General features: G+C 51.8%; 1 protein-coding gene across 19 annotated transcripts in view; it reads right to left on the bottom strand.

Moving 5' to 3' along the window:
• The window catches only part of PHLDB1 (pleckstrin homology like domain family B member 1), a 142,259-nt gene that overhangs the window by 102,552 nt on the left and 21,811 nt on the right, over positions 1–17,896 (bottom strand). For 5 of the 19 annotated variants that reach the window (XM_075122225.1, XM_075122226.1, XM_075122228.1 and 2 more), the window contains exons 1-4: positions 17,200–17,470; positions 12,857–12,946; positions 10,082–10,205; positions 6,566–6,736 (exon numbers count right to left, since the gene is read on the bottom strand). In XM_075122225.1, coding sequence (XP_074978326.1) covers positions 6,566–6,736; positions 10,082–10,205; positions 12,857–12,916 — 355 coding nt within the window. In that variant the 5' untranslated portion in view covers positions 12,917–12,946; positions 17,200–17,470. Of the gene's footprint in view, positions 1–6,565; positions 6,737–10,081; positions 10,206–12,856; positions 12,947–17,199; positions 17,477–17,896 lie in introns of those variants that run through there. The other 14 variants (XM_048827297.2, XM_075122223.1, XM_048827299.2 and 11 more) reach the window with 8 other exon arrangements.

The following is a 17,896-nucleotide window of genomic DNA, read 5'->3' as shown; positions in this document are numbered from 1 at the left end:
AAGGTCTGTACCAGAGTCTGTGTCTACTGCGCTATCATTAACTGAATTGCTCCCTTCCCCTGGATACCATGTTGCAAAATGACGACACCTTAATAACAGCCCACGGTGCCTCTGCACAGATCATGTTTTGGGCTTCACTTACAGCAATCAGCACATACTGGGATCAGGTCCCAGCTCTGCTATGAGATACAAAGAAAGAAAGAAATGCAAAGAAATGCAGCTCCAATGCTAACAATGGGCATAGGTGGGAGTCACACATGTGTGTGTCCACATGTGTCTGTCTGCATCTGTCTAGACTGCCTGTGGGCCAGTGCACTGTGGTATGTGTGTTTATTGTGCTATCTGCCCATGGGCAGAGAGTGTGAGGATGCATTGGGCCTCGGGATCTCACTCTCTACACGTTGCATGAACTTCCCAGACAGGCACAGAGAAGGAGCAGTGGGGTCTGGGAACAAGTCTGTTTATAGTGATTGTAGTGGGAGGAAGCCTCAATTTAGAGAGAGTAAATTAGGGACAAATCTGATTCAGCCTGAGTCTATCTCTGGGATTTCATTAGCAAGGCAAAGGAACTTTCACTGACCGTGCTCCCTGGGAGCAGTCAGGCTATGTTCAGATGCTCTGCATAAGTCAGATTCCTGCAAATAGAAACTTCAGGAACCAGCATAGTGAGGAGTGGATCTGCGTGCAGAGTGCTGCCAATGACTACTAAGACATGCAAGAGGGGAAACCCTGAGATAGGTTACAGTATTGATTCTCAAACTTTTGTATTGGTGACCCCTTTCACACAGCAAGCCTCTGAGTGTGACCTCCCTTATAAATTAAAAACACATTTTTTATATTTAACACTATTATAAATGCTGGAGGTGAAGCAGGGTTTGGGGTGGGGGGTCACGAGCTGTGAGTCTCCAAAGGGATCACGACCCCCAGTTTGAGAACCCCTGGGTTAGACAAGACACAGTGCAGGCTTCCCTCACCCAGCTCTGCTAATGTTCCTCTATCCCAACTCACAGCTCCCTGCTATTCCTCTTCTGGGCTCCCTCCCTCATCACCTCTGGACAGTGCCTCTCAATTCCAATCTACAGCCCCACTGCTATCCCAGCCCTGGGATTCCCCCCACCCCCAGCTCTGCCAATGCCCTTCTATCCCAACCCACAGGTGCACTCAGCCATGGGCTCCCCACCTCACACAGCCATGGGCTCCCCACCTCACACAGTTCTGCCGGTGCCCCTCAGTCCTGATTTATTATACGCCCTACCATTCCTATCCTAAAATAGAATCATATGCCTGGAAGAGACCTCGAGAGGTCATCTAGTCCAGTCTCCTGCACTCATGGCAGGGGTAAGTATTATCTAGACCATTCCTGACAGGTGTTCGTCTAACCTGCTCTTAAAAATCTCCAATGATGGAGATTCCACAACCTTCCTAGGCAATTTATTCCAGTGCTTAACCACTCTGACAGTTAGGAAGTTTTTCCTAATGTCCAACCTAAACATCCCTGGCTGCAATTTAAGACCATTGCTTCTTGTCCTATCCTCAGAGGTTAAGAAGAATAATTCTTCTCCCTCCTCCTTGTAACAACCTTTTATGTACCTGAAAACTGTTATGTCCCCTCTCAGTCTCCTCTTTTCCAGACTAAACAAACCCAATTTTTTCAATCTTCCCTCATAGGTCATGTTTTCTAGACCGTTAATCATTTTTGTTGCTCTTCTCTGGACTTTCTCCAATTTGTCCACATCTTTCCTCAAATGTGGTGCCCAGAACTGGCCACAATGCCCCAGCTGAGATCTAATCAGCATGGAGTAGAGCGGAAGAATTACTTCTCCTGTTTTACTTACAACACTCCTGCTAATACATCCCAGAATGATGATCGCTTTTTTTTGCAACAGTGTTACAGTGTTGACTCATATTTAGCTTATGGTCCACTATGACCCCCAGATCCCTTTTCGCCATACTCCTTCCTAGGCAGTCATTTCTTATTTTGTATGTGTTCAGCTGATTGTTCCTTCCTAAATGGAGTACTTTGCATTTGTCCTTATTGAATTTCATCCTATTTACTTCAGATCATTTCTCCAGTTTGTCCAGTTCCTTTTGAATCTTAATCCTATCCTCCAAAGCACGTGCATGGGTGATTGTAATGAATTACACTTGTCCTATGGCAGAAATATCAATTAGGAACCAAACAGGTCACCAAACCTGTAAAAAATGCAAGTATACTAAGAAACATTTAAGCAAAAAACAAGCACAAAAATTCCCTGTGGCCCCCACCTCTTCCCCCCCCCCCCCCCCCCCGCAGCTCTATGCAGCTGCTTTATCACAAACAGAAACATTGTAACTGTTACAAGCTGTAACTATGCTGACTCCTATGGTAACACCAGGGCCAGTGCTGTAAAAGATGTCATTCAACCATGAAGTATTAAGGCTGACTGTGTCATTTACAGCTAAATTGGGGGTTTATTTATGAGGCATAGCATGAGCTAAATCTCCAGCAGGGCAGCCTGTACAGAAAGGCAGAGTCCCCTGCAAATATTTTAGGGCCTACTATCGCCCATAGGAAATCTGAGTGTGTAAGGATTACCATTTCATCCCAGTTTGAGCTCAGCAATAGCCAGCCCTCAGTACCTTTAAAGCCTGGTGCAGATATCAACTGGCTCAGCCTCCCTTCCCCTATAAGGCTGGGAGCTGGTATCTCCATTTCACAGACACAAATCAGGGTGCAGAGAGGTCAAGCCAAGAGCACCAATAGCAGAGCCAGGAACAAAAGAACCCAGGAGTCCTTACTCCCACTCCCCTGCTCCTTCCACTGAACAAAGAGGTCATGTGAAACTGTGGGCTTGCACAGCCAGTGCCTTGGGGCATCTCTGATAACTAACAGTAGCATTTCTGCCAGGGTCTCAAAGCACTTTACAAAGCAGGGCCAGTGTCGTTGCACCCTTTTCTAAGTGGGGTAACTGAGGCACAGAGAGGGCCCAAGACAGTGAGTCAGCAACAGTCAGGTGTAGAACCCAGGATTCCTGGTTCCCCATTCCCTGTGACAACTACTAGAAAAAGTAACATACAATCTGCTTTGCACCCTGTATTGTGCTACAAATCAAGGTAAATGGGTACAAAGCACCACGTCAGCGAGATGGGAGCCTGTGGTGTTTCCATCTGGGACAACAGGCCCAATTGGGGGCACAGACCTTGCTCCTTCCCTGATGGATACACACAGCAGACGGTTTAACAAAGGAGCTTACATCACAGACAGTGTTGCTAGCTGGGTGACGATTATGTTCCCAGTTGTACTGAGAGGAAGATGAGGAGCCTGACAGGATGCTGGCCAGCTGTGCCATGCGTTACAGTGCCAGCCCACGCTGGAGCACACGGGGAGTAGGTACACTACAGCTAAGCAAACCCTGCTAGCAGAGAGGTGTGTTGCCCCACACGCTGCCTCACAAAACACCTTACTGGAGACACAGGTCTGAGGTGGTTGTCAACTCAGACCATCCCTCACACTAGGCCGGGGCGGCAGCTCCACCTCACAGCCCAGTGGCCATTGGCATTATCAGACAGGAACAGAACTGTGGTCTGTCTAGTCCAGTATCCCTGTCTCCAGCAGCATGTTGAGCTGAGCCAAGGTCTCACACCCCACACGCAGCTCAGCACAACTGGCCAGGCATCTGATAGGATGTTTAAGCCTCCTCTGAAGCAGTGGACACTGCATGAGGATCCAGGACCCCCGACCATATGGTCTGATCTAGTGTGGCAGGCAGAAGAATCAGGGCTAGCTCAGATTTGTCCTGGCAAATGCTGCGCTCCTCTTTTAAGAGCATTTGGGAGAAAGAAGGTCTGGCTCTGAGCTATCCCATAACACTTATGGTGCCTGCAACTCCAGAGGCCACACTGCATCATTTCCTCTAGGCTGGGATTTTCTCCAGGTGGAGCAAGGCTCATGCCTCTTTGTTCCTCTTCACAGTGTTCAGAGCCCCCTCCCGGAGCACAGCCACCAGCTGGCCATAACAGTTACAAGCCTGCAGCTCATTGCTATGGCAACTCAAGCTCTAGAGAGATGTCATTGCAGCACATTACCCTGGCAATTAAAGTTCTAGAATGACCCCAACAAGAAGGCCTGTTAACATTGAGGATCCCCCCCGCCACCAAATTCTGTAAAGGGCCAAGCAGAGAGACAGGGACCCTGCCTCAAAGAGCTTTAAGTCTAAGCCAGGCAAATCTCAGCCATGGGACAAATGGAAAGGGCAGGGAAATGAGGGAGCCTGGTTATGGCAAATGAAACCAACAGGAAGTACATCAGAGAGGGAGTGACTCAGGCACACTGAGATTTTTAAGGATAGATGGGGAAGGGGACAGCCTGGGAAATGGCCCAGGAAAGCTGAACCCTAGAAGCTGAAATAATTACATGAAAAGGAGGCATCTGGATTAAAAAGCCTTGTTTGTTTGTCAGCTGGTTGGTTCTTTTAAAACAATCAGCTTTAAATTCCCCTCTTTCTGCCTCAAACAAGCCCAACCATTATTAGAGGCTCTAATAAATTCCTGGCAGCTGATCCCGCCTCTGCTTTCTGCAGCTGTCAGAAGATGGCTCAGGATGCACCTTTGATATTTGACAGTGTAAACTCTTCATCAGAGAGGGGGAGCTGGATTCTGTGTTTTGTGCCAGAGACCTTAATACCAGATTACCCAGCAAAGTGCATGGCAGCTCCCCTAAAGCAGCATGCTTCTCCATGGGCTAGCAAAAAACTGGGGCACAGGTTAGCAGAGAGCCATTTCCAGTGCAATTGATGAACTGGTGCAAAGAAGTTCAGCAAGCATCTCTTTTTAAGAGCCATGCATGACAGCATTGTGTGGCAATGGGCCAATAGGGCTAGTCCATGCCAGGCTTCCAGCTACTAGGGATTCTAGCCCAAACCTGCTCCTAGTAGACAAACTGAGGATGCAGGATGGGTCACACCTGTCCCCATCTACCCCTCATCTTAGTCCCAAATTTGCCTTCCCCCCAAGACAGTCTAGCACTCTCTCCTCTTTACAGCCCTCCTTTAGACACCAGAAAGACTGACCTCTCAAACGATGATAGCCCCCTGCATGAGCCTGTAGCAGGGTTTGAACCCAAGGATCTTCAGCACCCTGACCACATAAACTAAAGGAGTAATCCCATTAGCTGGTAGCAGTAATAGGCTGTTACCCTTTAGTGCAACTGCCAATAGAAGGGGACACAACACAAGCTTGACCAGTGAGTCACACTGAGGTTCTAGAAAGGATTATTATTGCTAAAGAAATTCCCATCATCAGAGCTGCCTGTGCTGTCCTTGCCCTCTTTGTCCTCCATGGAGCTCTGGAAGGCTGAGAGGATGTGGCGGCAGGCTGGGAGTCTTGCATTTCCACAATGGCCAACCTTCCTTGCTCTGGAACTGCACACACCCATGCTAGCAAGGCAAAAGGGACCAGAAACTTCTTCAGAAATACAACAAGCCTGGACAATTCCAATTAACACTGGCAAGAAGGGCCTGTAGCATCGTCCCCCTGGAAAGAGCACATGTGCCCAGGGGAAGAGACAATCAGATGTTAAGGAGAACTGGCCCTCATCAAGGTAACAGGGAGTATGTCTACACAGCAAAGAAAAACCCGCAGCTGGCCCATGCCAGTCGACTCAGGGTCGCAAGGCTTGGGGCTTTTTCATTGGTGGGTAGACTTTCGGGCTCAGACCCTCTCACCTCACAGGGTCCTAGAGCCCAGGCTCCAGCCCGAGCCCAGAAGTCTACACAGCAAGGAAACAGCCCCACAGTCCAAACCCAGTGAGCTCAAGTCAGCTGGCATGGGCCAGTCGTGGATTTTTATTTGCTATGTAGACATAACCAGGGAGGCAAACGCAGATCCCTACAGCTGAGTCAGAGCACTCAATGGCTAAAATATAAAGGAGACTCCAAACCTACAGCAATTGTTGGGGGCACCTTCAGGAAGGAGGATGGGGAATCTCTGTTCAGCCAGGACTCAAATGAAGCTGTGCAGTCAGAACATGCCACCTGCACACTAACCAAGCCAGGTTCTGTTCCTGGTGGGACATCCCCACTAACCCAGCACCCCAACAGGATAGTTACTGGAACTGGGCTTCACCTAATTAGCAGTCACCACTGGCGCTGGACCTGCACCCGCACCCAGGGCTGTGGTTTTAGTTCCACTGAAAGCAGTGACTCGCTGAAAACACAAGCCAAGTTCACCCTGAAGCCGATCCCAGCTCAACAAAGCTTCCGTAAAATGGTGAGGCTGGGCTAAGTTGCACTGGGCACTCTCTCAAGCCTAGTTACCCTCACCTGCTCTCAGGAGAACTATGATTCACCCAGCTCCAAGGCAAAGATGTACCCTAGCTGCAGAGCAGAAGCTGGCTCCAAACATATCCAAAGTCAGAGGAAGTCAGGACCCACCTTACAAAGCTAGGAAAGTCAGAACCTGACCCAAACATCACTAATCTTTGGGGACTGAGGGGCCCAGGCCTGGAGCTAGTTGAGCGGTCAGGAGTGTCCTCTTATGCATTGCCCCCACCACAGCCAGCCTTGATGCCCAAGGGTAGGCACCTTACCTTGTGTCAGGCGAGTGGGCTGCTTAACCTGCAGGCCATCAATGGCACAGACATTCCCGCAGGGGTGCAGGGTGAGGGTCCCACACACATTCTCGATGTAGCAGTGCTCAGAGGCCAACCCAGTCCCCTGAAGAACAATGTCCTTAGCAGCCGAGCCGATCATGGTCCTCCCTGCAAGGAGAAACATCTGCTTAATGCTCCTTGGGTCATAACAAGGAGATCCAGTGCTTGGGAAGGGAGGCCAAAGCAGGTCAAGCACCCCCATTTACAGAGGCTGAGAGGTGACCACTCACCCTGTATTATTGGTGATAAAACCCCACTTGGTGTGCACCCCACCCTGCGTAGGAACCATGTGATAGGAAGGTGGGGGCTGGGCAGGAAGCATCCTCTGTAGTTTTTGCTAAGAGGAGCTCCTGAACTGGAAAGTGGGGAGGGGAGACACGTAACCAGCACTTCAATTGTGTGGAATAACGGGACTGCAGCCAGGGCTGAGGGCAGCTCCTGTCCTGATGCTGCAGAGCAAGTGCAGGCCTGGACATCAAGCCACCAAGTTTTAGACACTGGTGGGTCCCCTAGAGAGACTGAAACAGCCTCTCCCCGCTCCTGTAACCATCACCATCACCTGTAACCATCACCAGCACACAAACACAAACAAACTACGAACAGCCACTGATTCCCACACACACCACCTCAGAAAATGGAGGTACAAGCCCCTCATATAGGGGCATGACATAGGATCCAGAAGTCCTGTGCTCATTCCTCTAGGCCAGGCTGACTCTTAAAGCTCCAAAGGCAAGGCAGTCTGCACCCACAGGGCTGTGTGGTAGTGCTGATTTGTCCCTCCTGCCCCAGCACTCTGCAGCGCTTGGAGGAACAGGGCTGCTTCGTACTTCAGAGGAGAGGGGAGTCCTTCCACGGAGAAGATCTGGACAGCGTTGCAGGGCCCAGCACAGCGCTGCTCTCTCCTTGGCTGCAGAGATTAGCACTGGGCTCCTGTCTGTGGCTCAGACTGCAAAGGCCAGGCCAGAGAGTTGGGACCTTGCAGGTCCTCAGGTCAGAGCCCTTGCTCCTTGGGGCTTTTATCAGGGCTGCTATTGATCACGCTGTTTCCTGGGCAGCACTGGCTCCCTGACAGGAATTCACCCTACAGGGTCTCAGCATATTAGCTGCTGGAAAGAAATGGGGCCACTTGGGGACAGACAACAGAGAGCTAAATGTAGGTGGTCAGAGACACCCAAAGAGCGACCCACACATCCCAGTCTTGTCCCTTGTAGGAACATGAACTCAAGCAGAGATGCAGCAGAAGAGGCAGGAGGAGGCTAGCGATAAAGAATCCTGTTTCATACTAACCACTGTGCCCCCAGGTTCCTCCTTCTGCTCCTATCTCCTTCCCTCTCTCTGATCAGACAGGCAAATTCCCATGGCCCCTCCACCTCTTCTTCCTCCCACCCCACTGCAACCCCAATCTCCAGCTGCCTCCTTGGGCAGGCAACTCCCACTCTCCTTTGATCCAGTTATCTCTAGCAGCTTCCTCTGTTGACTCTGTGCCACAAGCTCTTGGCTAAGCCCTCCCCCACCCCCCTTGGCTCCCTCCCATTTCACACTCTCAGGCCCCTGCTGACTAACATTAGACTGTGAGTTGTGTCCAAAAGAAAGGCTCACTAAGTAACAAATGCATGGCCCAAGAAGAAGCTCGGCTCTGCTCCCCTTTCCTGTCTGAGGTGCAGGGGGCTCGGTAGGGTCTGTGGTTTGGGCTGGCGTGTGGGCATGTCACACATGCACAGGCGAATCCTTCCCAGTGAGATCTTGGATATCCCCACAGGGAGCAGATCTGGCAGCTCCCTGCCTCTCAGGCCAAGGATGCAGACAGGTTGCTAACGGCAATGTCTCCAGGGAGAGCTTGGCTCTTGCTTCTCTCCGGTTTTTAATCTGATGCTGCACTGTGGCCTCAATAACAATTATTGGACACAGATGCATGCCTAAGGCCTCACTTCCTAACACCAACTGCTGGAGAAGGGCTGACATTTGGAGGGGTTGAGCCATGAAGGAGCTGGAGTCTCTGATCCTAAACTGAGAGGCAGGGGGCAAGTGGCTCAGGGATGGGGAGGCACAGCTCAGTTCTGATCATCATGTGCTTGTCCCTGTAGCAGGGCCATTCACAGGGGCTGCCAGGTAGGGGTGTTATTGGGGATTGAAACTTTTCAGGAGCTAGCCACCCACTGTCTGGAGGGGAGGAACAGATGCCCTATGTGCCTCTCCCGCCCTCCATTCTTGGGAGCCATGGCTGGATCTGAAACACAATTGCCAACCCATCTTTCACTGGGATGTTGGTTCCATCTGGCTCTGGGCTGCTGAGCTCACATAAACCAGGAACATCGGTGCGAAGTTAACCCAAGTCCCTGCAAGACGAGAGGGTGTGGCAGCACCAGCTCCCACCGATGGGGCTACAGAAGGGTGGGACTTAGTGCCCGCCCCAGGGGCTAAGGGTAGCCCAGCCAGATCCAGACTGTGCCTCCCCACCCCAATTTTCAGTGGGACTAACCCAGGTTCCGGATCCCACATTCAGTTTCTAGATGTGGCTACTTTAATGGGGCTCTCTCAGCACCCTGCAGGAAGTTACAGCCACACAAAGCGGATCACAGCAAAGCCCACACACCTGGAGGGGAAGGGGGGGAGGGGGCAAGGGCATGGGTGGCAGCAGCAGTCAGGCCAACACTGACAGTAGTCAGCAAGAGCAGAGGGAATCCCACAGGTCAAACACTGCCGTCAATCTGTGCCTCGACTGTGGCAGAAGGCAAGTGCAGTGCAGCAGCATCTTGCGTGCCAGGCCATCAACTGCCCTGTCTTTTACTGTGCCCCTCTCATCTGGGCTCCAAAAGCACCATGTAATCTTCCACTAACTATACCCTACAATCCATGCAGGCAGAAGGTCCATATCAAATACTGGGGTGGGTCAGGAATATTAGCTCCATTTAGCAACAGGGATGGGAGGGGGGCAGGCTAAGATTCTCAGAAGTGGTCACTAATTTGGGGAGCCCAACTGGAGACCCCTACGGGATGACTTTCAGGGGTGCTGAGCACCCACAACTCTAGCTGACATGACTGGAAGCTTGCGTGTGCTCAGCTCCCCTGAAAGTCAGGCCCTATCGTTTCCAGTTGGACACCACCAAATTAATGACCACTTCTTAGAATCAGGCCCAAGGTTCCTAAAATGGGCCATTCAAAATTAATAGCTAGTTTGAAAATTGGGGTGTAGGAGACTTGCCCAAGGCCTCAGAGCGAGTCTATAACACAGCTGGAAATGGAACCCCTAGGCCTCCTGTTCTACCCATTACAAACACACCCTCTCCACAGTCTGGTTTTCCCATGGTGTGATGGTTGGTCTCCACCCAGTGTAAGTTACACAGTGGGTGTCAGCCACAGGAGGGCAGGAAAAGTGACACCCCCTCCTCCAGGTAAGCTCCAAACCCCTATCAGCCTCGGCCCATCGTCACAGCACAAGCAAGGGGAACTTACCCTCTCCTAGGGGCAGGAGAGTGATGGCGGTGCTAAGCCTGCCACTGCCCAAGCTCACCAGATGTGGCTGATCGGTCTGGACCTTCAGCCCCTTGCCCATGTCTATTAGGTCCAGAGGGCTGTTCTGTAGGGAAGGATAAAGCAGAACCCCTGGTTAGAACGTGCTCATCCCTGAACTCAGGGGAGAGGTCACTGGCCTGAGCCCTTCCTAGATGCGAACAGAGAAGTTTTCCAACTGGCAGGAAATGCAGTGAGTTTGGTGAGTCACAGTCAATTCCTGGTTTCAGAGTAACAGCCGTGTTAGTCTGTATTCGCAAAAAGAAAAGGAGGACTTGTGGCACCTTAGAGACTAACCAATTTATTTGAGCATAAGCTTCTGTGAGCTACAGCTCACTTCATCGGATGCATACTGTGGAACCGATGAAGTGAGCTGTAGCTCACGAAAGCTTATGCTCAAATAAATTGGTTCGTCTCTAAGGTGCCACAAATACTCCTTTTCTTTTAGTCAATTCCTGGTGGACCAGCATCCACAGTACAAACCCCCTCTCCCCAGTCAGTCCCTTACTGGCAGCGTCAGCAAAAAGGTGAAGGGCTGAACAGGCCATTGGGACTGCCCTCTCTTCTCACCCCTCCAGCGCAGGCCAGGTTGTGGATGCTGACCTTGTCACTGACCATTTTGGAGGTAAGCAGAGGGCTCCACAGCTGTCAGTCCGGCATCAGGACATACATATAGGGAGGCAGATATGGCACCAGCTGCTGCAGAGGAGGTGGCTCTTGCACTGGCAGCACCCCACATGTGGGAAAAGGAAGAGAGGAAGCAGGGATGGAAGGAGCCCAGATCCACAGGGACAAGGCTGATACATGTCTGGGGAACAGGTAGGGGTGTGCAAACAAGACCCCTGAAATGAGGAGTAAGGCCAGTGGGGCTTCTGAAAGGCAGGGATGGGGTATGTTCCAAGGACTTGCTCATCCGTGGGTGGCTTAGTCCCTAGGGCTTGAGTGCAGGTGGAGCCAGCATTGGTGGGGGAATTCCCAATCCAGATCATACCACACTGGAGTGCTCCAGAGAAAACTCACCGGCCAAACCTTCCCCTGCTTGGAGAAGCAGGAAGTGGAAGTGGGGATACACAACACGCCTGCCATAATCCCCCTGCATCCTTGCAGGTTCTGGGCCACGCCTAACCATGACAAGGAGGCATCCACCCCTGACCCCCATTTGCTGAGGCCTCCAACTGGGAGATGCTCTCCAGGTTCCTTTGCTGCAGTGGAGCCGCTTTAGCCCCTGAAACATGCCAGTAAATGGATGGATGGACAGGGAGACAGACAGGGTCTGTGCTGTGGGTTGGCTCCTACCCAGCAGTCTGTCCACAATCAGTGATTCAGATAGGTTTTATAGCTGTTCCCACTTTGCACAGCAAAGATCGATCATAAATATTTATGAGCTCCTTATCTTTCTGCTCTATATGACACGGCAGAGCATAAGTGGAGGTCTCACAGGATGGCTGGCTGCAGCGAGCAGGGCAGGGCTCTCCCCTCTGCCCTGGGCCCCTGAACCTATTGCAGGTAAACCAGAATCCAACCAGGCTTCACTTAGACCCACCAGCTACATGTACATGCATGCAGACATGGATGCAAGCACACACAAACATGAACCCACACAAACCCACAAGCACAGACTGCTGGGCCCCCTGGCTCCACATTCTGAGGGTGTCTCCCTCAGCCCTTTTTCCAGAGCACATAGAGTGCCCTGTGTAGGCTCCAGACAGCAGGCTAGCAAGCTGAGGAGTGGACTCCTCAGATGTGGAGTCCAAGGGTTGTAAGCCTTCCCCACGTCTCCAGATCTCAGGACAGGCCGGTTGTGATCTTTGCTCTGTGCTGCAGGCTTAGGGAAGAGACTAGAAGGATGAAAAGTGAAAACAGCCCAGCCCTAGGGCAAGGGGGATTCCATGGGCTCAGGTTCTTTTTAATAGGATCCAAGGTACTAGCCATTTAGCCCAACTGGATTTACAGCCAATCCCATAATAGGATTGGGAGGAAAGACCCAATGGCACTTGGCAGAGGGCAGCACCAGCCACCCACACCCTAGTCCTGGGGTTATTTAGGATACCAAGATCCCTTCAGAGTTGAACTCTGGGAGGGAGTAGAGGGTGGGAGATGTGGCACAGAGCCATGCCATTCTTCAGCTCTGGGGTGGGGGATCATGCCTCATTGACTATAAATCATCAACAGCCTCTTAGCGTGATGGGGCCACAATTCCTCACTGGCAAGCTGTTCCCATGTCCCTTCTCCAAAAGATCCCCCAGGAGCCTTTAGGGCCAGCTGGGCCAAAGTGCAAGGACATGGATGCTGAACTGCCCAACCTGGAACCAGTGCCCCCAACCCCCATCTGGAACTGGGGTTTGACTCATAACCGACGCAGGGTCATGTATGAAGCCTGACTCAGGCCTGGGAGAGGGAATAAACTCTCTCTATGCTCTCAGAGGATTGCCAGGCCCATCCGCCAGCACTTGGGGCTGCTCTCTCTTGGGTTTTCGGGATGCCCTGATTTCCTGCTGGCCCCATCACTATGGGGACCTAAGCAGCCTGTATAGCCAGCATCGCCCCTGAATCTCTCTCTAGGACCAATAACCTTTGCTCATTTGTGACCCCAGTGCCAGTCTCTGGTGATGGAAGGACAGGGCATTAGCCCCCAAAGCTATCTCAGTCTGCCCTCCCCAGCACAAGGTGGCAGTGGTGATGCACTGGCTGGAGGAGGTGACCCTGGCACACACTCACCTGGATGATTGCTTGGACTTTGCAGGTCGGGCTGGTAACATTCCTGTTTGAAGCTTCCATGGCAACTTCATCAATGTGCCTGGCACTCTCCTGGGAAGGAACCAGAAACACAGAGGGGGTGTTAGGACTTGAGAGAGCACTCCAGTAACAGGAATACAATGACAGAACCAAATCAGCACTGTACACGGGGCTATGCGGCAGAGACGCGCCTCTCCCTCCCCAACAGGGGATGCAGAAGGTTGGATCAATGAGACACATGAAATCACAGGCTGAGAGTAAAGTTCAAAACAGCCCAGCAAGCACAGGTGAGTGATCAAGAGGCCCCATTATCTAGGCCTGATCAATGAAAGGAGAGAGTGGTTTAGTGATTATAGCAGGGGATGGACAATCAGGATGTCGGTGTTCTATTCCAATCTGTACAGTGAGGTCCACACCCACCTATCCACACAGGCTGTCAGAGCTCATACCGCTTGTAACCAGTACTTGGATGAAGAGTTCCAAAGAAAAGCAACATGTCATCAGCAGTACACATTCTGCATCATACTGTTCCCCCTATCCCATAGACACAAGCAGCTTTCAGGCTTTCACCCAGCTTCTGCATTGGCATTATTTTCTTCTAGAAACAGGTGCGGTGTATGAATCCCAGGACTAAAGAGACACTGCATTAGGAGAGATTGATGGCTGCAGCACTGAGAGCTGGACACCAGGGGGCACGATTTATGGCCTTATAACCTTCTTTTACCAGCCGGGCTATGCGTGACTGAGTCCCTGATCCTCATTTGCTCTCTGCTGGCTCCTGCTCAAGTCAATGGAGAAATGACCACAGGGGCACGTGGCTTGGACCCCAGCTGAACTGGGTAATTCTGCACACAGGGTCTCCGCTGATGCGAAATGACAGTGAGTGGTACAAACGCCCAAAAAGCACAGTAACTTAGAGCACCTATGTACAGAATTCTACAGAACATGTGCAGAGCATGGGATACATGGCCCTGTTTCCTCATTCACCTAAGGATCTCCCAGGATCTCTTTACAAACATGAACTACGTTAGCATCATAAACCCTGCACAAGGCTGGTCAGGGGAGGTGTACAGGAACAGGCCAGCCAGCTCTCCAGCACAGCAGCTCTTTAACGGCACTCAGACTGGCAGGACAGGAAAAAGAATCTTCTCTCCCAGTGAAGGCTGGTGTAAATACCCCAAGTGAGGGAGCCACCGCTCCTTCCCCAAGGAGCTGCAGACAAATCATTCAGATGGAAGAGTATTGTGCTGAAATATTCAGAGCTGGAAAGATGCACTGGATTACTGACTCCCCCACCAATGCAGGGCTCAAACAGGACTACAGAGAGAGGGTCTGAGGCGAATTAGAGTTGCTTGTCGCATTTGTCTGGGGAAGAGGAAGCCCTGCCCCTCCTTCCCCGACCAGGCCTCTGCTCTTTGTAAAACGTTATTTTGCTGGTATTAAGGCAGAACTAGGTCACATATGGCTCATTAAAAGCATGCTAAGCTGTGTGACACCAGTGCACCATCTACAGGCTAAGCCTGCATTGCAGGTGATAGCATGGACTCAGCCTTCTCCTATCATTGTCAATGGAGAACAATGTTCACGAATTCAGCCACTGACACTCCCAAGAGCCCCAGCCTGCTTTCAGGAAAACACACTAAACTCTCCTCTGTTACCCCCAGGAAGCTTCCCTGGCCCTGCTTCACCCACCCCCGGTCAGCATTTGCCCCAACAGGATTTGAGAGAACAGGATGGGCTTGGGTAACTTGATCATATATATATATATATATATATATGTATAACTCATCTTAAGTGATCACTCTCCTTACAGTGTGCATGATAAACATCCATTTTTTCATGTTGTGTACACATAAATCTCCTCACTGTATTTTCCACTGAATGCATCCGATGAAGTGAGCTGTAGCTCACGAAAGCTTATGTTCAAATAAATTGGTTAGTCTCTAAGGTGCCACAAGTACTCCTTTTCTTTTTGACTGTAACACATGCAAAAGTCCCACCACGGGTCAGTGGTGATTCCTGACCTCCCAACACTGCAGTAGCTCCCTGCTGTTCTCCACCGGCTCGGCATTTCTTGTGCCTTTTCCTGCCAAGGGCTGGGGCCACTCCGAGTTCATGGAAAGATTGTTTAGTCTCTGCTCCCACAAATCCAGCAGCCCACCCATTGCAGACACAGCCAGAACAGGGTTGCGCTGCTCCTGGGTCACATTAAAGGGACCCAGATCTCACAGATGCTTGTGTCTAATGCATCGCAAGGGCCTATAGGGCCCTGGGGATTGAAATCTGGCTCACCATGCCTGACATGCATATTCAGTCCCCAGGCCTTTTCTTTCAGTTGGCCAGTAGGGAGTATGATGCTCCGGAGGCAGACCCTGAAGAGGGGAATAATTCCCATAGCACTTTTCACCTAGAAGGATCCCACAATGCTCGACAGAAACATCACTCCCCCAGGACTGACATACAACCACCTCTGGGGTGAAACATGGCAGCTGCCACACACCAGCACAGTGACAGGTTAGGGCAGACAGGGAATAACAACCTATATTCAACTGAAACTGCTGGGGGCAGGATTGGCGGAGTGTAATTACCCAAGATGGGCTTTGGCCAGGACACTGGAGTCAATGCCCTGGCTTGTGGAAAGTGTCTTGGGAACTTTATTGCTCCCAAATGACCAGGACTTCAGTCCACATCCCATCCAGAAGACAGGCCATTTGTGGGAGATGGGTTAGTAGAGTGTGAGGGCCTAGACAAGGCCCTAGTGAAGCCTGGGATCACTGCACCTCATGGGCTTCACAAAGACCCAGTGCTGCCTTCACCTATCAGAGCACCCAGGACAGTGGAAAATACCAGTGCTAGCCCAGCATGCAATGCTTCTCTGGTTCCAGCTGAAGGCAGCTGTGATTTGCTCTGCTGTACAGCATATGTATAACCCATGGCTGGGCTCTGAGAAAAATGCCAGCGCAGCCCCCTCAGATGGGCAAAGTCTGGGCTTTTCCTACTGTCCCTAGAGATAGAGCTATCTACAGGCTGCCCTGGCAATGCTAGCCCACCTCAGGCTTCGACCAGTGCAGCAAGCAGAGATCCTCTCCCTACTTTGTCAAAGCAAGCATGGTCTGTGGTTACCACAAACCATACCCAGAGCGAGAGCACACAGCCCAGCCAGGAAGAGTGGGAGCTAGTGGGTAGCTATTACACACTGCGGAAAAAATGAAAGGCTGGAAAAAGACAGCGTTGACTCCAGGGCTGGGAAAGAACAAAAACAACCATCAGCTCACAGTAAAGGCCCTGGCTCCCTCCGGAACAGGCAGCTGAAAGAGGACAGCATCTGGGAGTAAGACCAGACAGAATTCAAGCTGAAGTGCCTAGACTGGCATTCAGGGCCAATTTTCATAGCAGCCCCCACTGACACCAAGGAAAGCCAGGCTTCCCCCCTAGGGGGGCCTTGGGTATGGAGCAGAGGAGCCTAGTTGGAAATATAATTTGTAAAAGAAGCACACTGGACGTGAGGCTGAGTGATAGCTCTGGGGTTAGAGCCAGGAGAATTTATGTGGATCTGGCTGTCAGAGGGGCTGAGCTCCTGCCACTGCAAGCTGCCAGTGATCAGCACATCTGAACCTCATCTCACGATCTGGACAGTAACGCAGGGCCATTTCCCTTCACTCCCTGATTCTCATACGCAAGCCTACAGCTACTGAGGGGCAGGATTATCCCTTGCTGCATAGAAGGCCAGTGTGTGTTTTTGTGAACAAGTTAGAGAAGGGGCACTAGCTCATTACCACCAGGACTTCTCTCCATTTGCTGCCACTTTCCTATGGCTGCAGAAGGAGTTCCAACCTGCTACATGAGATTTCCTGAGTGGGCTGTGCAGCCAGGGCCTTTCCTGTGGGGTGTGGCACTGGGGGCGAGAAAGGGGGTAGAGGAAAGATGTGGCACTGGGATCGGGGGTGGTCGTGGCAGAGTAGGAGACACAGTAATGGGGTTGTGCAGGGGGAAACACAGCTTCCACACAGCATATTAATGGAGCGGTTTGGAACTCTCTAGGACCTGCTCCCCTGCCTGCTCAGACAACATTTGCTACCATGCAGCTAAGCCTGTGCCAGCCACCTACTGGACCAGAGCCACCCCTGATGTTTAGAGGAGCCCCCCCCTGGGCCTGGGCTCCAGCTCCTTCAAGTCAGGGTCTGAGCCCGGATGCTGGCAGGACAAGGAGCCCATTGGACCCATGAGCACTGGGAAGGGCTAGCCTTAGAGTTTGTGATCCCCCTGCTCCAGTCCACACACGCCACACCCCTAGCCACAGTGTGGTTTTGAGGTCCGCATCTTACCTGCCCTTGGATCCTCACCCTGGCACTGGGCCAAACACCGACCACCAGCTTCAGTGGAGGGGATTCATGTTCCTATGCTCTGCTCATCCCGTGGCCTTGGGGTGCGGCCTACCCCAGCTGCAGGAGAAGTCGTAGAGAACAGTCTGCACTGCCAGCTCCCTGCGGAGGTGACAGGTGCATCAAGGCAGGAGACCCCAGTGGGGAGAGCCAGGCCAGCAGGGCCCACAGCCCTAACCTCTCCCCAACCCCTGCACCTTCTCCCCAAAAGCAGCTGCAGCCAGCTGCTAGCTCTTGGCTGCTGCTAGGCCAGAGGAAAGGCAGGCAGGGGGCCGGACTCTTGAATAGGAAGAGAGAGGAGGCCAGGATGGAATCATGCTTGGAGATTAACCCCTTCCCACCACAGCAGGCCACAGGATCGCAGTCATATCCACAGAGTCAGTGGGAGGTGAGGGGCAAGTGTCACACTGGGCCATGCTCTGGCACCTTCCATCGATCTGGGCATGGCAGCACCAAACCCACCCAGCTCCCATGAGCCAGGTACCCCCTTCACAAATGGGGGAACTCCAGCACTGAGAGGGAAAGTCACCACAGCAGTGCAGGGCAGGGGATAGAACTCAGGAGTCCTGTCTCCCAGACTTGCCACCCCAGCTCTAACCATTAGGTGCCTGCCTCTCCTATCCCAGAGCCAGGACTAGAA

The sequence above is a fragment of the Caretta caretta genome, chromosome 22 (genome assembly GCF_965140235.1).
Source record: "Caretta caretta isolate rCarCar2 chromosome 22, rCarCar1.hap1, whole genome shotgun sequence".
NCBI lineage: Eukaryota > Metazoa > Chordata > Testudines > Cheloniidae > Caretta > Caretta caretta.
The sequence above is the reverse complement of the archived record's forward strand: the minus strand, read 5'-3'. Positions and strand labels throughout refer to the sequence as shown.